At 39.1% G+C, this 21,235-nt stretch overlaps 1 protein-coding gene across 1 annotated transcript in view; it reads right to left on the bottom strand.

Moving 5' to 3' along the window:
- Nucleotides 1-21,235, bottom strand: part of LOC115796156 (NACHT, LRR and PYD domains-containing protein 3-like) — a 108,834-nt gene that overhangs the window by 32,609 nt on the left and 54,990 nt on the right. The window contains exon 9 of the mRNA XM_030752434.1: nucleotides 10,609-10,782. Coding sequence (XP_030608294.1) covers nucleotides 10,609-10,782 — 174 coding nt within the window. The remainder of the gene's footprint in view (nucleotides 1-10,608; nucleotides 10,783-21,235) is intronic.

Below are 21,235 nucleotides of genomic sequence, written 5' to 3'. Positions count from 1 at the left end.
ACGTGACTTACGGTACATACCAACAGCCAGGTACTCTTGGCGGTCTGGGCGATGCCAAAGCGTCTGAACGATGCAGTACGAAGGCTGTATGTACACAAAACACGGCGGTAGCGGAGGATTTTAGGTTGACAAAAGACTTTCCAAAAGTCGCTGACGTCACCGGGAAAACTCGCTAAATTTGTCGCTAGTCGCTTTTTGGAAAAAAAAGTCACTAGGAGTGTCTGAATAGCCGCTAAATCTAGAGACAAAGTGCTAAGTTGGCAACACTGGGTTAAGTTTTGTGTTGTTCAAGTTTATTTTGAAAAGATTTCATCTTCCTAGTTACACACCATTACTGTAATCCTATTGGAGGGAGGAAGTGTATCCTGCCCCCTCCTAGCGCGCATGGTCAGCCAGAGCAGCGATCCGGGCAACACGAGAGCCAAGCTTCCAAAAAGGGACAACGGAAAAAACAAGCTTTTTTCTATTCTCTGAAAATGTTAAGAGTGACCGACGCAACGAGCAACAAGCTTGATCAAGTTTAACTGCTTTCCGATCGTCTTGGTGAGTGAACGTTGCACGAGTTTTTAGCTAAGCTAATGTAGCTGGCTCTGGTGTTAACACGTCGGTCAGCGGGGTGTATCGCTGAAGTGCTGCGTTGATCGTGTGTGTGTGTCTTTAATTAATTGAAGATGCCAAAACTAGGTGTGTATTGCTATTTACCTTAAAAGTGGATGTATTTCATTGTTTACACAGTGAATTTGAGTCTAGAGTGTGAGCTGTTTTGTTGTATATAACCGTATATTTGTTCATGCTTTCTAAAACAGTTCAACAAGGATCTAGTAAATGCTTTCAGTTGTGTATGATAACCTATGTATACTTATACTCCCTATAAGAGAGTTTATATAAGTTATATTGTTTTAAAATCTGTTAGTTATGATTTAATGGTTTAACTCCTTAACTGGCTGCTCCAAAATCACCAAAACACCTGAAAAAGCATACCCAAATTAAATCAGCTGCTGTTCCTGAACTCATGCAAGAGCTTGGTCTCTTTGTGAAGAAGACAAGCTATATTTTTCATTTTTGCAGTCAAAAATGCTGTAACTGTAATGAGTATGTAGCTATTAGGTTTTGAACCCAGAAAAATTAGACAATTTTTACCCCGCCTAGATTTTTCCTGTTTGTTTTCATGTAACTACACGCTAAGTGTAGAAGGTGTGGACTGGAAAATATAATGAAACTGTAGAATGAAGTCTTTTTAACGTGTATTTCAAATTTTATCAAGATAGCTCAAAAACCTACTGTTTTGTAAAAGTTTTTGTGTGTTGATCTCAGGCGTGGTCTCACATGTGCCATTTGGAGACTCTGAGTGCCACATGTGAGCAGCCTTTGTTATACAAACTTCAAATGGCTGTAACTCCTCAATGCTTCAACATACAGTCACCAATGAGGGCTCTAATCAAAGATACTACCCTGAGGAATCCTCTGCTATACAGAAAATTAATGATAGTACAAATTAATTATAATTATAGACATAAATCAGAGGTTGCCCTAATTTGTAAAAGAAGGAAAATGTTAGGCCTTCATTCACAAAAACCCCCAGTCTATTTTCAGTGATTCCTTCACACACCCAAAATAAAAAAATTGTATATTGATCAAAAGTTACAGTAAATGTAAACACTACATATGCATATAAAAAAAATCCTCCTAATAAGTCCTTCTCTGATACACAACTTACAACCCCCTCCCAAACAAATACCCCCACCCCCACAAACAAAACTTATACAAAGCCCACCACAAAGCATAAAGCTTTTTGTAAAACTTTAGACACTTACTGCTCAAAAAAAAAGAAGTTCTGAGCCATTGTCCTCCTCATCCTGCTGTAATAAACATAATAAAGACCCCCGTGAAAGCCTTATCGAGACCTGTAACCAAGGGCGTAGGAAGGAGTTTACTATTGGGGGGGACACATATCGGAAACCTGACAGATCCATAAATACTCGGAGGAAAGCATAAAAAAATGCTATTTGATCTTTTACTTTTCTCTTTTTCAAATGTTTCTTGGAAAAATTTACACATATATTAGGGATGGCACGATACCACTTTTTTAGGTCCAATACCGATACCGATATTTTATCTGCCGATACCAATACAAATCCAATCTTTTTTAAAAAAACAAAAAACAATTGATTTCAAATGCCTGGATACATTTTACATACGTCAACAGTCTCACACACAGTAAAATCAAAATCTTTTAGTTGTCCCATGTACAAGACTAAGAACCAGGGAGGGGCAGGGCTTTTCAGGCTGTGGCACCAAAGCCTGGAACTGTTTACCACTCCAGCTACATTTAGCTGACGCTGTGGAGTGTTAAAAAAACAGTTTAAAACCTTTCTGTTTAACCAGGCTTCCTGTTGACTTTATTTTTATTCTTTTTCTTTTAATATGGTAATGTTAATATCTTTTTAACATGGTGTTTTATCTGGGGTTTTTGATATTGTGTTTTAATTATTGTACAGTGCTTTGTGACTTTTTGTCTGTGTAAAGCACTAAATAAATAAACTTTACTTACAACAATCGCTCTATCACCTGAATCTTGCTGCTCTTATGTGAGAAGGTGATGCATTGGCTTATGGTATGTTGCAAATTTCAGTAGGGCTGCAACTATCGCTTAATTTAGTAATCGAATATTCAATCAATTATACCATCAATTACCCGAGTAACTGGATAAGAAATACTTTTTTCATATTAACAGTTCATCTGCATATTTTAACTTCCGTACTGCTGTTTTTCCCTGTGTGAAACAAACAGGGTGGATGGAGCAGCTACAAAGTTCTCTTTTCTTCACTTACTGATCAGGTGGTTGATGAAGGACCTCCACCTGTTTCCCATTAAAGGTTTAATGGAGGTTACAGGGAGGAAGCTTTCTTCTGCTAGGGCTTCAGCTGGCCGCACTGGTACTAGTACAAAGGAGTATTAGGGCCACATTGAGAAAATAAATTTGAGAAGTTGAGAAATTTGAGCATTTTGAGAATAAATTCAAAATTTTGAGAAAAAAGTCAAAATGTGCAGATTACAGTCACTTCAAGTCAAACAACTGCCATGACACATCTGTTATACCCTCCAGAATGTCTTGTATTATGAGTTAGTGAAACTATACTTTAGAATCGGTTTTAGTAACAAGGAAATTATTTCTCTTTCAGTACATAAACACGATGTAGTGATAAGTATGAGGACGTTAAAAAGAGAGTGCAGAAAGCTGCATCTGCTCAGAAGGAAAAACCACAGAAACTGGCAATGGTTAGATGCAAGGATGGCTGCACCTTCGTACAGTACAGAGGGGACATGTAGAACCACAAGACACAATAACACAGCTGATCAAGTTGTTTCTACCCAAGGCATTTTGTAGAGAGTATAGCAGCTGTGGCTGTTATTTGACTTGAAATGTCGACTTCGACGATTTTGACTTTATTCTCAAAATGCACAAAATGATGATTTTTTTTTCTCAATGTGGCCCTCACACTCCTTCATATACTAGCAAGCTAAATATTTCAGTAGCACAAAAATAATTTATTAATGCACATAAGTGCAAAGTTTGATATGTTTTATTGGTCAAAAATGCATTGACTGGCAACAGAACTGGTTCTTTAATTGAACAACATTCAGTAGGTACTTGGATACATTTTTAAAGTTGTCAGTTTGATTTCAGTTCTAAGCTAAATTGATAGAACTCTTCCCACAGATTACAGAACACTTTGGTTTTTAGAAATCGGACCAGGGGTTCACATTCTAGAGGGAATTTAATCCAGGAAATTGGGGGAAAATCGTTAATACATTTTAATGGTAAAACAATGAAAAAATCTGTGATTTTATTCTACAATTTTGAAATAAAACGTAGTACATCTTCAAATAGACTTTCAATCACTTTCTTAGCAATTGCACAGGTACCTAACACATTTAAGATTGCATTTACATTATGACCCTGGTATTAGCACTTTACCTGGACCTTTAACTTTCAAGGTGACGCGGTCATGACTGTGAAATTTTGATCATATCCGAAATATAGGAAGTAGTATATCAAAATGAAGGGAATTTGACAAAGATTATGAATCTGCAAATGAAAAAGGCTGATGGACTCATATTAGCCAGCAATTACTTGTAAAATCTCCTCCTAATACAAGTCAAAACTTGATTCCCATAATTATCAATAAGAACACGAAAATCCACCTTTGTCTTCATCATGTTCCTGGAAAGAAAATGAAAATTGAATTATTTATCATATTTGTATAATATTTATCATATTCAAATTACATTATTTATATTTAATATATCTTTAATATATTTATTATTTATATATTTTAATATATTTATTAGAAATTGTATTTAGATTTTTTATTAATTTGATCCATTACAACTTGTATATTTGGGATAAAAAATGCATTGAAAAATGCATTGATCAAAAATAATAAAACTTGTTTTTTTGGCAATTCCTGGTACCTCGCAAATGTCACTCGACAAAGGCGGTGTCTAGTAAAGTGCCGGCGCGGTCGAATTATCGTTTCAAACTTCATAGTTTTGTGGTTAAGGGACCAGATAATCAATATAGAAGGTTTTCTTGGTGGTATGAGGGGTGTGAGGGTGCAAGATATTGGGTCGAAATTCACCTTTTTTGTAAAACTATAACTTTTTTTTAGAGAAACTGGATCTGAACCGGACAAACTTTGGGGGAGACCCCCGACGGCGGACAATTAAAATGATGTCATATCCGGACACCGGGAGCTGCGGTGTCCCGTTTTTTTAGCGTTTAGCGCAGTCAACACGAATCGCTAATTCTTGCTACGGTGTCATAACACACTGTCGGCATGCGCGAGTGGGTCTATCCAAGTACCTACATTCTGACATGAAAGAATCCTCACAGATAATGTAATGAACAAATTATTCACTTTTTAATATCAACCTGAAGTTACAAAAACAGCTATTAAAATATGCCTATTCAGTTTGAAACTCTAATCTGATAATTCAAAATAAATATCAACAAAAATAATAAGAGAAAGAAATAAATAAAAGTGATACCTCTCACTTTTAATAGACAAGCTGTGTGCCTCTTTACAGCCCTGCATTTTGCCAAACAAGTACACTGGTTAAAAACATTGGCCTAAGCAGAAGAGCCAAAATGATTTTTCCGCCTCTCATTTGAAAATCATTGCAAATTGACTTCTTGTCCAGTAAGTAAACTTTATCCTTGTCATGGTCCTGTGCCGGTGGCCTAGTGTTTTGTGTTCTTTTGGTGCTATTTCAGTTATTTTCTCGGATTATGTGTAGTTCTCTTTTGTATGCGTGTTTATTTCAAGTCCCTTGTTTCCCTGTGTCAAGTCTACATGTACCTGGTCTAGTCATTTCCTGTGTTATTTTGACAGTCTTGTGTTCCCTGTGCTTTGTGTTTAGTTTTGCTTCCTGTTATTAGTTTCATTTGCTTCACCTGCTGTGCCCTGGTGTTTCCTCTTGCCCTGATTACCTAATGTGTATTTAAGCCCCCAGTTTTCTTCTGTTCTTTGTCGTGTTGTGGTCTTTGCCTCTGTTGTGTGTGTTCTCCGTCTCTGGTATCCTGTGGTTTAGTTCCTACACATATACCTGTAACAACCTTCCCTGCCCCCAACACTGCTCTTATAAATTTGCATATGCAAAGCACACACACACACAATATAAGTGGCGCAACAACAGCGTACGGTGATATTTTCTGTGTAATGGTGCATGTCATGCTCACCATTACATACATATTTACATTTAAACGGCATATAATGCGAGGACAAGCTGAGAATAGAAAGTTACACATACCATGGATCACTTTCAGAGTACAACTGTTCGTTCGCCGGATTTTGCAGCGATAAAACCGGTCGAATCAGCAACGAAATCCTCTAATAAATAATAATCCACTCTCGTGAGTCATTTAGTCTGTTTTTGATGCATTCTGACAATCCGTTGATGAGAAAAAGTATTGTAAACACTGTTTACGTGTTGTGCCCTTAAACAAGGGGAATAGTGACAGATAAATGAAGAGGTCGACACGCCGCTCTTGCCTTCACTCGTCTGTATTGAGTAACTTACAAATGTGAACAGAAGCTGAATAACAACCGTGCAATATGGCGAGATGGTAGCACAAGCTAACACAGCAATAAAGTTCGCTGGGAACTCATCAAAATAAGCATTCAAAAATTAACACATTCTCTCAAAACAAACAACAATAAGTAAACAATCAACGATGACATGTTACTGAGTTTAGGGAGTTTCGTGTGCAGTGATTACCTTAAACAAGGGGAATAGTGACAGATAAATGAAGAGGTCGACACGCCGCTCTTGCCTTCACTCGTCTGTATCGAGTGAGGGAAAGGGACGCGCGGTTTCCCCTACTGAAATCCTAAGGCATTACCAGTGGATCAGTGCACAATCAATTCAGGCAAAACACTTACTCCTCAGCTCTGCATTTCTACACAGCAACACAGTCAAAACAAAAAAAAAATTTTGCGAGGTAAACGGAACAAAATTATAAAACTAAACAGAATCAAATTTCTTGTCCACTACATACGCACAACGGGGCACACACTCTTACTTCCTGCTCAGGTTCACGCACGGAGGACGCACTGAATACGCAGGGAGTTTATGGACTCATGTGAAAACACGCCCCATAGCACCATATACCCACATGTCAGGAATTTTTTTGGCTATACATCTGTGGTTTTGGATTTTTGGTCAGACTTGACCAATCAGAACGATTGGGGAACATTTGGGGGCATGTCCAGAAAAGTCACATGATGCTGTCTGGTTATTATTGGCTCTGGAAAACCAATTTCATAACATGATTGGCCAAATGAGGTGTAAATCCAATGTTGAGGGTCTAGTCTGTCATATAAAAGCATCGTAAGGGCGAACTGCAGCATTAAAGCCTTCACACACCGGACGTGTAAATTCCGTGCGGATGTTTCGTGCGTTAAAAACATTTTTCAGACTCGCCTGTTCTTAATGCAAACGTTCACACCAACCGCGTCATTTCACAGCACGAATCTGCGACATTTATTTTTTCAGTTCGATTTTTCTGACTTTCGCAAGCGAACAAACAGATCTGACCAATCAGAGCACTGCGTTTAGCAACATGTGAGTTCATAGCTCAAAACACGCACCGATGTACTGAATATACAGTGATGTGGGAACAGTAAACTCGTACTATTTTACCTCAGACACACAGCTACACGCTGTTCTGAGTCAGTCGGCTCTCTGAATTTATTCTCTGCCTCCTCACATGTGATCCCAACTCTGCCAACAACAACTGCCCACTGACATCCTGAAGTATGCGCGAAAGCAGCCATGATGCAGCTTCAACTCCTGGATCAAACCATGAAACTCTCCCTGCTGCTGCTTTCTTATGAGTTGGATGAACCCAGAATCTCTGTTTCTTCATTCTCTTGTTTAGAAACATCACAGTCTCATTACATCATTGTTTGATGTTGACTTCCTTTCTTTCACAGTGCATTTTATGAGGGCGATTTATTCGCAAAAACGCAACGCATCCGGTGTGTATATAGGTTACACAACAAGTTCGCATCCGAAAGATTCAAAATTTCATGTCGTTTTTACGCAACGCATCCGGTGCGAAACGCCCTTTACTGTGACGCTATGAGGCTTCAAATTTGGAAAGCACTAAAAACGGCCAGTTAATAGGTTAAAATTGTTCATATTGCTGAAATATTCATCTATTGAATAGCCAATTAGGCTTATTTTAGTAGGACAATGACAAGTGTTATACATGAAGCTGTCATATTATGTCCAGTGATAGCAATAAATGTGGATCATAGTGACAGATGGCCACAGGTGATTGTTAATACCAAGACTGTAAACAATAAAGCTTTTATTGTTATGCAGGCTGGGTTTTTCTTGGATACCCTTTGAAACTCCCTGGAATTGGACCCTGGATTTCTTCCTTGGCTAAGGAGGTGACGAGCTACCCAAGGACCCGATCACTCCATTTACCACAGAAGGAACACACCTATTCCTTCTTCTGCACTGGTGAACCATTCGAATGTGGTAGGACTAACATAGCCACATACTGTCACTGACTACTACACATTGACTATATTGGGTGAACTCAGGACGAGACCCCTGACTTAAGATTTAGATGAATACTCTTCGGCTTGGAGACTCAGGCAGCCACACAGTTCTGACTAACCACTGCTCGGTTGCCAGACTATATACCCATTGACTGCAACAGGACTGAATGTAATCCGGAACTGTATTTGTGTTTAAAAAGAAGGGCTTAATGTTATTATTGTTTTTTGTAATAAGTTTTAATTGAATCCCACATTGTAGTGACTTTTATTTTGGTTATTTTGCTTTGAAATTACCACTTATTTCTACTCTGGGGTAATGTATGCCAAAAGGCATACATGTTTTATTTCAGTATATGTTGAATGTAATCTTTTTTGTTGGTACTTGTACATAAATATTGTGCATTTGAATGAATAATCCAAAAATCAGTCAAGCCTCCAGCTATTTCCGTGAAAATTTCACACATTCTAACACCCACCTTTTAAACCTAACCACTGGTCCAATACAATGTAGTTCGTTCGGCCCACCTATCAGGTCTGAATGTTACACTGGTTACACATACATAACTGTACTGGTGTTTGCAGAAAAGTAACATCAACACACCTCTTTGTCAGCCATTGGACAAAAGTATAACACTGGACATAGTGAGTCATACAGCTGTCATAGCTCTGTGTTGACTTGTGATACACATATCGTGGTTGCAAAGGTTAAGCGCTTGATAACTTTGCTTCTTTGCTACACTGTCAGTTTACACTATTCACTCATTGAACTGGCTAAAAATAATGCTCATTATCATTTTTACTAAAACTAATGAGCCCAACAATCTCACATACATTCATTTTAGATCATTGTGTGTTTTGGCTTTTATTACTTTAATAAAGTAGGCCATTCACTGTTACAATGATTGTTGCCATGAGGCAAGGCAGTTTACTGCATAGGGCCCCGGGATGGTGTGGGAGGGAACCCCTACCCCCCACACACCCGTAATGGCTGAAAAACACCATAATGGGGCTCCACCTGACTCCATTCATTCCCATTGTGAGCAGAGTGAATGGTTCTGTTTAAACTAATCTAATGAGTGATGTAAGTCAATGAAAATGAAGAAGAGTTATCCTGCAAGTGAAAAAGGAAGAAAAAACAGGAAGTTGAGCAATAAAAGCAAGACAGCAGTGAGTGGAGCAGATAAATAAAAATATTTACACCATTTATACATATTATATTTAGAATCATTTCCAGTTGTTTTATGGGAGACCAGAAATTGAGAGAGTTGGAGGGTGAAATCTACTATGCTGGACATTTTCTTTATTTTATTGATGAAAGCTGTGCAAATCTGTGAATGTTAAGTTATGAAATTTGGGCATATTCTCTAAGGTACTGAGGTGCATTGAAATAAATGATCGTGCTATATATGTGCAGTGTGTGTTTTATTGTATTTTCCATACTTGTAGTTAAGGTTTACGTTAGCCTTTCCCAGCTACCATGAGCAAATTTAAAAGCTGGCCCTTGTGTGATTTCTCCAAGCTGGACATGAGTGTTATTGGAACATTTACACAAGATCGGAGTGAAGGATGGAGAAAAAGTTTCACCTTCTCTCTGTCACTGTCTGTGGCTGCAACAGGCCTCTACATACCTGAGTGTCTCTATTTTTAGCTGCTGCAGCAGCTTCACTCCTCCCTCTCCTGGATGGTTGTAGCTCAGGTCCAGCTCTCTTAGATGTGAGGGGTTGGAGCTCAGAGCTTTGGTCAAAACAGAGCAACCTTCTTCTGTGATACCACAGCCTGACAGCCTGGAGACAACACACAATACATGACAGTCTTAGAGAACAGTGGCGCAGTTGGCTACGAAGGGGAAAAAAAGGAGGACAGCATTAGCAAAGAAAATTTGACCCAGATATGAAATTCTACAACTTATAAAATCTTCATAAAGTTGAGCTGAGACTGGTGGGACTGTCAGTAGTTTGAGATACTGGTCATGAATAAAGAATTGGACAAACTAGAATGCTGATCAGATGATGACTGTAGCTCAAAACCTTTTAACCAGCTGTTGTTGTTTAGCTGACTCGTACAGAGATGGGAGGGTTGTATGTCTTATTTGTTAAAAATCAGTAATTGCAACAATAAAGGGATTAAATCAGCATCTTTATGTGTGTTTTCATGTGTCAGTGTCCTGACTTCAGTTCAGTAGATGAGGTTTAAAGTTGAGGATGAGGTGCAGTTGAGGGAGGAGAAAGAGCAGTGGTGGAGGAGGAGAAAGAGAGAACAAGAAACTGATAATGAGAAATAGATGATGAAATGTACAAATTACAACAGTTTTTTTTTTAAAGTTATATTTAGGTCTTTCATGAGCTCATCAGATTTCCCCTTTCTTTCACAATTGGGAAGAATTTGGAACATTCTTATAGAATTATTTCAAGAAATAGAGGGTTAATCCTCAAAGAAACGATCTGCTGGAAAAAGCTGTACTTCCCCCAAAACTTTAATAAAAGATATAACAGGAGACACAATCATACATAGAATAAACACTAATCCTCACCTCAGTACTTCCAGTTTAAAGTGTGGACTCTTGATGGGTGAACACAACACCTTCACTCCTGAATCCTTCAGCTCATTGTCACTCAGGTCCAACTCTCTCAGACTAGACAACTCAGAGCTGAGTACTGAGGACAGAGCTTCACAGCTTCTCTCTGACAGGTTACAGCCACTCAACCTGATGAAAAATTAAGAAGATAATGAGGCATGGTCTTTTTCTTTCCTTTTTTCCTTTTCTTTTTTTTTTGTTAAAAAGATTGTGTCTATAAGGCATAAATCTTTAGGACAACTTACAGAGCTCTGTTGGAGGCTTCAACCACTGGCAGCAGCCTCAGTAGAGCCTCCTCTGAAGCAGAGTATTTCTTCAGGTCAAACACATCCAGATCTTCTTCTGATGACAGTAAGATGAAGACCAGAGCTGACCACTGAGCAGGAGACAGTTTATTTGTGGAGAGACGTCCTGATCTCAGGGACTGTTGGATCTCCTCCACTAGAGAACGATCATTCAGTTCATTCAGACAGTGGAACAGGTTGATGCTTTTCTCTTCAGACAGATCCTCATTGAGCTTTTTCTTGATGTACTGGACTGTTTCCTGATTGGTCTGTGAGCTACTTCCTGTCTGTGTCAGAAGACCTCGTAGAAGACTCTGATTGGTCTGCAGTGAAAGACCCAGGAGGAATCGGAGGAACAAGTCCAGGTGTCCATTTGGACTCTGTAAGGCCTTGTTCACAGCACTCTGGTAGAGGTGTTTCTCTGTCTGGGAGGCTGTTTGTTGTTGTTCCAGCGGATTGACTCCAGAGTTGATGAAGGTCAGATGGACATGAAGAGCAGCCAGAAACTCCTGAACACTCAGATGGATGAAGCAGAACACCTTGTCCTGGTACAGCCCTCTCTCCTCTATAAAGATCTGTGTGAACACTCCTGAGTACACTGAGGCTGCTCTGATATTGATGCCACACTCTGTCAGGTCTGATTCATAGAAGATCAGGTTTCCTTTCTGCAGCTGATCAAAAGCCAGTTTTCCCAGAGATTCAATCATTTTCCTGCTCTCTGGACTCCAGTGTGGATCTGTCTCAGCTCCTCCATCATACTTGACCTTCTTCACTTTGGCCTGAACCACCAGGAAGTGGATGTACATCTCAGTCAGGGTCTTGGGCAGCTCTCCTCTCTCTCTGGTTTTCAGCACATCCTCCAGAACTGTAGCAGTGATCCAGCAGAAGACTGGGATGTGGCACATGATGTGGAGGCTTCGTGATGTCTTGATGTGGGAGATTATTTTGTAAACCAGTTTCTTGTCCTGGAATCTCTTCCTGAAGTACTCCTCCTTCTGTGGGTCAGTGAACCCTCTGACCTCTGTCACCATGTCGACACACTCAGCAGGGATCTGATTGGCTGCTGCAGGTCGTGTGGTTATCCAGAGGTGAGCAGAGGGAAGCAGGTTCCCCCTGATGAGGTTTGTCAGCAGCACGCCCACTGAGGTGGACTCTGTAACATCAACCAGGATCTCAGTGTTGTGGAAATCCAGAGGAAGTCGACACTCATCCAGACCATCAAAGATGAACACAACCTGGAAGTCTTCAAAGCTGCAGATTCCTGCTTCTTTGGTTTCAGTAAAGAAGTGATGAACAAGTTCCACCAAGCTGAACTTTTTCTCTTTCAGCACATTCAGCTCTCTGAAAGTCAATGGAAACATGAACTGGATGTCCTGGTTGGCTTTGTCTTCAGCCCAGTCCAGAGTGAACTTCTGTGTTAAGACTGTTTTTCCAATGCCAGCCACTCCCTTTGTCAGCACTGTTCTGATTGGTTCATCTCTTCCAGGTGAGCCTTTAAAGATGTCTTCTTGTCTGATTGTTGTTTCTGCTCTGTCTGGTTTCCTGGATGCTGTTTCAATCTGCCTGACCTCATGTTCATCATTGACCTCTGCAGTCCCTCCCTCTGTGATGTAGAGCTCTGTGTAGATCTGATTCAGAAGGGTTGGGTTTCCTGCTTTAGCGATGCCCTCAAACACACACTGGAACTTCTTCTTCAGAGCAGATTTATGTTTATGCTGACAGGTGATGGGAAATTCTCAAAGAACACAAAACATATAATCTTAAAAATAATGAACTAAGTAACTATAAATATAGAATTTAATGCTGTTCTGTCAACTTTTTCAGAGAAATCCTCTTACTGCTCTGCAGACGGTCAGCCAGCTCCACCTGCTTCATTTTCCTCAGGAAGTGCAGTGTGATCTTCACAAATGCTTCTCTGTTTTCCTCTCTTTTTGCTTCTTCCTCAACTGGCAGCAACTCCTCATCCTCATTCTGATGCTCTACAAATTCTGGATTTAAAACCTTCTGGATTTTCTTCAGTTCGTGCCTCACAAAAGTGATGATATTTTCCTCCAGCAGCTGGAACAGAATACTGTATGAATGCCCCAATCAGACTAAAACAACAGAGTCAAACATCAGAAACATGAGTACAATGACAATCCACTGGTGTACAAAGTGCAGCATTGAGATGACTGAAAGAACAGATGTAACAGTAGTTGTTGTACATGTACAAACCATAAATATGGAGTCCAGCTGTGTTTGATGCTGCTGGGCAGACTGACCACTGGGAACCTCTGAGCTCTCCTGATCCACTCTGTGAAGGAATCATGAAGAATCAGTTCAAGTACAGGGTAAAGATCCAACAGGTGATATTTTCACAGTGGCTCAGGTTTAGCAGTCGTGGTGATCTCACAGAAACTCAACAGCTCAGTGCTTTGCATTTAATTTGTGTGTTTGCTGTGTGTTGTTGTGTTTCAGTGCTCAGACAAATTTTCAAAGCTTAAAATTATATCTAAGACTAAAGACTAAAAATATCAGTTTTATTTACTGTACATTTAATTCTTACTGATGTTCAATAGTTTTTTCCTTCAGTTAAAAATATCTTTTACTGTCTTGTCACCATTCATGGACATAAAGATTTATTTCCAGGGAATTTTTTTTATCAGACTTTCTCTTGACAGAAAACTTTCTGCAAGGCACCAAAAAAAAGTCACAAAAACATTTACTGTAAATTCAAAATATCAGATAAAACTTTTCAACATATTATTAAAACCTAAGCTGAATATTTATTATCAGCCACCCAAACTTTAAATACACAGATATTTGATTGTCAGCCACAAGAAATTGATTTTATACTTGAAGACACATAAAGAAATGTTATTTTAAACATTATCTCTCAGGGTTCATGTAAGGCACAGAGGTGCAGAAGCTCGAAGACAATTTTAGGGGCAAGCCTATCTATAAATTCACAAAACACACTCCCATGAACCATGTGTTCTCAAACTGTGAGGCCCGCCCCACTGGTGGGGTGCAGGGTCATGATTGGTGGGGCGCCATCAACCTGTGAGAAAAGTCATTTGGAATAAATGTTGAACATTGGAAACGTTAGCGACTCGCAAAACTCTCCACTGTCACTGTCTGCTGGTCTTCTCGGACCTCCTTCAACACCATGGAGCTCACACGAGGCACGACAAGAATTCATCTTGTGAAGTGGTGCAAAAAGTTTGAGAACCACTGAAGTTACCCAATGTGTATTTAATTATTTAATACCCATTTAATAAGCAACATTTTACAATTTCCCTTTTCAATACATGAGCAGTATGTGCTAAAACTTCCAGTCTCCTACTTTAATAGAATTTTAATCAACTAAACCTACAATAAAAAATATTTTTAAAAACATTTTATTTCATCAGAATAAAGGTTTCGGCAAAGACTTTCTCAATGATGTTGGGGGTTATGAAATGATGATGTCAATATAGAGAGGCCTGGGTTTTGTAGAGTTAGAGATTTCATGTGAACTTTAAAAAGATTTTCATTGGAAATATTGCATATCCTCTTCTCACTGCGCTAAAGCCGAAACGATGTCTGAAAACTGAGAAATCTCCTCTGTACACCTGCCACGTTTTACCTTCACAGTTTGGACATAGTTGATATTTTGTGGTCTTTGTCACTTTATTATTTCCCAAAGTACTACAACATCAAATTTTCTGAGCTGCAGAACACACTTAAGCTCTGCTACAATGAGCAAAAACCAGTTCTGAATCCATTCTGATAATTTATTATTTTAAACAAAATCTGATCATCATGATGGGATTCAACAGTTTTAATAAACTGAACCAATTTAATGCCCACCCCGAATGTTTGATCTATTTTCTGATAATTTCTTAAACAAACTTAGTTCATTACAAACTAAACACCATGCGGGATATGTGGCTCTTCAAAACAAGGTCTCCTCTTTACCTGCATTTTGATAGCAGGTTCATCATTTAGCCATCAATTCCTTCTGTGTTTAAATGATTTTCTAATATATTCATTTTTAACATAAACTCATCAAATCTGTTTTAATGGTGTTACCTTCTCATTCCGACGGTCTGTGCTGTTGACCTGTTTCTACCATCAAACTACAAACACTTGCAATGATGTATATTCTCAGTAACCAGCACTAACATGCCAAGAAAATCATCATGAGGGATTTTAGACTTCTAAACTTTATGGAAAGCCTTCCCTGAAGAATTGAAGCTGTTACAGCTGCAAAGGGTGGGCAAATATTATGTTAAACAATATGTATTAAGAATGGGACGTCAGCCAAGTTCATCCACTCATGAAGGTAAATGAGTGAATGCTTTTTCCAACATAGCATAAAAATAACACACTGTGTGGACAGATGGACTGACTGAAGCCGAAAAGATTTTTAATAGACCAGTGTTTTATTTTTATTGTGTTTATTTTCAAAAAAAGAGGTGCTTGTTGGAGCTGGTCTCTGCTCTGTAATGTTTGGAAAAGATCTTTGGCTCTGATTTTGAAATTTCAACCACTCTTGTGTTGTGATTATAATCACAACAGTCTGATGAACAGCTGATCTTTGATCTCTCCACCAGACAATCTGTGTTAATGAATGAAAGATAGATGTAGCTCTCATGCCAACAACAAATAAATAAATGAAGGTTTGCAGAGGTTCTTTAAATATCCATTACATAGAGGTCTGAGAGGGAAATTGATCTTATTTGTAATTTGTTTCAGAGGGATTTGTCTTTCATAGGTCATCAGCCAATGATCATGCAGTTTAACAGTGACCTGTCACATCTGATGTCTAAACACTGAGATGGTGACAGAGAAAACAATCATCTCACAGCTTCCAATCTAGCAGCATCCATCTTTAATACTGTCTGTGGATTCAGCAGCTCACAGCTGTTCCCTAGATTTTAAAGCATGTTACATAAATTTAGTTTAAGGTTCAGTCAATTAGGAGAAAAAGTGAAATCTGTGCATGAAAATTTGTACTTTGTTTTAATAAACTGGAGAAGAAGAAGAAGAAGAAGAAGAAGAAACAGCCTTTATTGTCCCACAGAGGGGAAATTTGGGTGTAACAGCAGCCGCAGTTATTATAAATATAAATAAAGATATAATAATTCACACTATTAAGAAAAGAATATATATAAAATCAACAAACAATATTAACCTTAATACTACTAATAATAACACTATATACAATGTACATGATTGAAACCCGTTAATATTCTACATGTTCACTGAAGTGGATTTTCAGTTCATTAGTGACCAAAATCTTGTTTGTTAAGAGAAAGTTGAAATGGGACTGAGGGAATGACAGCGTGTGCACTGCAGATCATATACAACATGAAGCAGGTAAATCACCTCTTAAAAGGTAAAAGTTACTAACAGCTCACCTCTGTGCAGCAGAAGATTGTTGTCCTTTAAAATCAATGTAGTGATCTGTAGACCGGTCACTCTTCAAGGACACACAGCTGGGTTCAGGTCCAGCAGATCTGTTAAACAGAACATTTACAGACACAGAAGCTATGGAATAACTTCCCAAAGCAAAATGGGTCTGCAGGCTGTGAGCAGAAGGAAGTGTTGGCAGCATAAGAACAAAGGTAACCACAGTCATTCGAACTTTGCAGGTCTATCAATGGTCTTACTATGAGCAGCATTAGTGTAAATGGACATGGTTTAAATTTAAATAATTCCTCACTCATTTACTTCCTTCAAGATACAGTTTAGATACCAGGAAACAACATCAAGCAGTTCATTTAAAATCAGACATCAAACTGAGAGCTATTAAAGAGTTCATGTTACTAACAGCTCACCTCTCTGCAGCAGAAGGTTGGTGTCCTTTAAAATCAATGTAGTGATCTGTAGACCGGTCACTCTTTAAGGACACACAGCTGGGTTCAGGTTCAGGTTCCCGTTTAGTTCCTTGTTGGTTCCTGTGAATAATGATGCAGCAGTGATGTGAGTGCTGAGCTGTGACATGGAGAAGAGTCATGGACAGTTAGAGATGGTCATCTCACCTCTGAGCTTTGGTCTGGCTCTCATGTTCCCCACACAGAGTGGTTTTAGAGGGAGGGACTCCCTCCTCTCTGTCCTCACACTGATCCATGCTGCTGAATTCACATCAGCTCACACACACTTTCTACCTTCACCTGCAGAGGAAACACACATCATTCATGTGCACATCAACTCAAATCCTCCTTTCTATCATATGTGCAGCTGAATGCAGCAGAGTGAGGCAGAGGAAGCTGCCATCAGCTGCTCTTCTTCTACTATCAGTCCACTAGATGGAGCCATGAAGCTGCAGCCCAGCACACACGATGCATTCACTGACATACACTGATTCACTTCGACTGGAAGCTTCAGTCCATTAACATTTCAGCTGATCCGTGATTCAAAGAAGATCAGCTGAGTTCGGAGCTTCAAACTGATTATGCCTGTTTAGTTTGCAGATTGTACATAGACACTGGATTAAGGAGTTACTGCTCTTTAATGAGTACCTCACAGCTCATCAGGGGACCTAAAGTATCTGGACATGTTAAAAGCTGTTTTTTGGACAGTTGCCGTCTGTTTGTTTTTTGTTATTTCTTTAATAAAACTGAACTCATGAGGAGGTCTAGATTATTTAAATTGTGTCAAGTTGCACTTTAAAGCCATTTCTGAGAGGCCCTGACCTTTTGTGAAAGCAGCTCTGAATGACACAGGCTAAACTTAGACCAGGGGTATTCAACTCCAGGCCTTCGAGGGCCCGTGTCCTGCAGCTTTTAGATGTGTCCCTGATCCAACACACCTGAATCAAATGGCTGAATTACCTCCTCAGTATGCAGTCAAGTTCTCCAGAGTCCTGCTAATGACTTCTATATGTGATTCAGGTGTGTTGAAGCAGAGACACGTCTAAAACCTGCAGGTCCATCAGGTAGAGAGGAAGATTAGAGGAGGACATGGTAACAGTGTGCTCCATTCAGAGAGAGAGAGAAAGCACTTGAAACAGCCTGGAAATCCAGGGTCTGTGTGTTTTTGGTCATGTTTTCTGTTTTGAAAATGGATTGAGAAAAAACAAACAAAAAATATTTTGTTTAATTTTCATTTCATACTCCATATAATGTGAAATGAATTATTTCTTGTTTCCCCTTTGAAATCAAAACATAAATTCTCAAAGAAAAGGAAACAAAAAATGGAAAAATGGCCCATCTTATTATTTCTGAGTTACTTTTTTGTGGCACTAAAGAAACTTTTCCATTGACCAATATAAATTTAATGCTTGATGGAGCAGTGCGTTGTTATTTTGGAACAGCAAAGGCTTGTCTCTTTCAGATGTGCACCACGCAAACCATTTTCAGGAACGGGATTCCGATTTTGGACGTCCCAGATTCATTTCTGTCTCGTAATTACAGAATTTAGTTTTAAATGCCACCACTTACATTTATTACCAGTAGGTACATGCCCGTCTACAAATTAAGGACACAATGCCTGATCTATCAACATTATATTTGCTGTGGATTATGAAGAACTATATTTGCAGAGGCTTTCAAAGAGATATTAAACTGGCAATCTGGCCTGTTCTCCTTTATATTCTTTTTTTAATACTTTCAGTATAAAATGGTTTTCTCTAACCTGTTAGCTGCATTCTGTGCAACCAGAATTCACCATCCATCAAATCATGATTGACAGTAACTATGAAACAAAAGTGAAAGCTTAGTTAAAATACAAGAAAAAAGTGAACTAGTTATTAAGATCATGATAAGTTTCCCCACTGACACCGGTGTAAATATCCCACAAAGAGCTGGCCCAGTATAGTCAAAGCACAAAGTTACATTCACATTATAAACACAATTTGATGGATGATGATTAATGGTTTCATTGAGCTCCTAAAATAAACACCAATATTTGTTCTCTTGTAGGAATGACTAGAACATTTGTCTGTATTAACATCCTTAATCCAAAGTTTATCCTGAAATCAGAGTTGACCATCTTGTTTAAAGATTAAAGAGCAGAAACATGTAGTAAAATTTCTAAAGACAAACTTTTAAAGGAGGAAACAAATCAAACTTACAAACTGTGTAGAAGAAGAAGCTCCACTCCACACCTGGACAATAAACACACACAGGTGAGCTGTTTCCAGGAAGGAGGCGGGACTTCACCTGAAGCAGCAGGTGGGAGGGGCTCAGCAGGAGCAGCAGTCTAGTTGATTTAACATCCTTCAAGTTCCTGAATATCAGACTTTAATGTGAAAAGTGAAGTTTCCTCTTTTCTTCTCCCATTTCTTCTCTTTCAAACTCTCCTTTGAGTTTCTTCTAAATTTCTCGCACTCAGAGACACATTAACATTGTTCTTCATTCTTTACATTAAATCTGCACTTTGATTTCCCTCAAACCAACATGTTCAGGAAGCAGTCACAGCTCAACGTCTCAAAGCCTCCTCTGAGCTCTAAATAACACAGACATGTCCTCATGAATAAGATCAGATAAGAGATTTTCATCAGTGTGTGCGTGCAGGACACAGTGTCTCTTCAAATTAAAAATATGCCGTCTGACTGGTCAGACTGAGTCTCAGAGTAAAGTTCACATGGTGACGTGTGAAGACAGGAAACCTTTTTCTTACACATCAGAAGGAGGGCGAGCTGACAGTCTGTATGATCAGTGTTTGACTGAAGCCACTAAAGCAGACAGCAGTGTGTGTCTGTAATAACTGAATACAGTTAATAGCACAGTGAGTCAGTCAGCCAGAATGGAGAGACCTAACCACTGACCTGACTGCTGACATTCTGTAATACTACTGCTACTACTACTGTTTAGTACTTGTTCCTTTAAATATTAATCCCTAAATCATTGAGCTTCTGTGATCTCCCTGTAAGTCTGTATCATGTTAGCCATTAAATGAGTCACAATACGAGAAGGTGAAGAAGCTGCAGCTGTCTGTGTGATCACTGCTGATGAAGGCTGAACACATCCAAGTCTTCATCACTGCTGCAGTCTGGTTTTCAAAAGTGTGTGTTGTGATGATCTCTTTAAAGCTATGAGGGGAAACTGCCAAGAAGGTGTTTGCTGTTTCCTCTGAACAGAAGAAAGAGGACAAAGAGACTTCCTGCTGCAGGAACGTATTCAGAGGAAGAGGTCAGCAAAGAAAAGGTGCTTATAGTTTTCAACATTTTCACAGCAATAATTTCTTCAGGCTGACCTCGTATAAAGTCATAATTCTCTCCACACAACTGCTACATGTAACAAAGTGATGGCAGAAGACACAAGGAAATAATCAACAGTAGGTGAAAATAATCAGGAAATTCATGGGACAATGTGGCTAAAACAAAAGAAAATGAATCCTGTTAACATTTAATAAGCTGTCAGAGACAAAGAAACAGAGGAGGACCGAGGCATTAACACAAAAACAACACAGAGAGTAACAAAGAGAGACTGAAATGACCACTGCTGCTGATGATAATCATCAATATTAAGACATGAACCAAAACTCAAATAAATGACTAAGAATCCAAACTGTAGATAAAGCCTCAGACATCAAGCCTTGAACTGTGACTCGTTCCTTCAACACTTTCAGTCTCAGTAACACTCTGATCTCTCTCTTTTATGACATCATTCTGGGTTTATTTGTCACATTTTCCCTCTTCACTGTGACTCCTTCCAGGTGCTTAAACCCCTCACAGACAGGCCTGACTTTGACTGACACAATCTCTGCTCTAAAGAAAACCAGTGCACGCACCAACAGATTTCTAGGAGAGCAGATGAGCAGAGCCAGTATGTACACAAGGTTAGCACAAAGAGCAGAGCAGAGGCTGACCTACTGCAACTGAAGCTGAACGACGGGACAAACGAGGAGTGGATGAACCGGTTCATGCTGGCAGCAGATGAGGAGATAACCAGCAAACCTTTCAGGAGTTGTAATCATCCACTTACAAACACAAGAGGACAAAAAGAAAGAAAAACAGACAAGTTCTACCAGAGGCAGCAGCTGATGACAGTATATGCAGTTACCCTACCCCCAGAGGGGTAACAGGGTATTGTTTTTGGTACATCTGTTTGGTTTTAGCAAAATTACAGAAAAACTACCAAAACAATTCATACCACATTTGTATGAATGGTTTCCATTGAGCCCTAGATCACCTGATTAATTACTAATTTTATTTATTTATTTTCTGCCATAATGAGGTTAAGAAAAATCCTTACTTTCAACACACAGCAAATAAATAAATAAATCACAACTTGTTCAAAACCTACTGGATTCATATTTGGTACAGAGTTGTGGAGAGCCCAGAACTAGAGCCAAAACCAACACCATGCAGACTACATGAATGCAGC

This window comes from Archocentrus centrarchus, chromosome 2 (genome assembly GCF_007364275.1).
Source record: "Archocentrus centrarchus isolate MPI-CPG fArcCen1 chromosome 2, fArcCen1, whole genome shotgun sequence".
In the NCBI taxonomy this organism is placed as follows: domain Eukaryota; kingdom Metazoa; phylum Chordata; class Actinopteri; order Cichliformes; family Cichlidae; genus Archocentrus; species Archocentrus centrarchus.
Note: the sequence above shows the minus strand (reverse complement) of the source record. Positions and strands in the feature narration are given on the sequence as shown.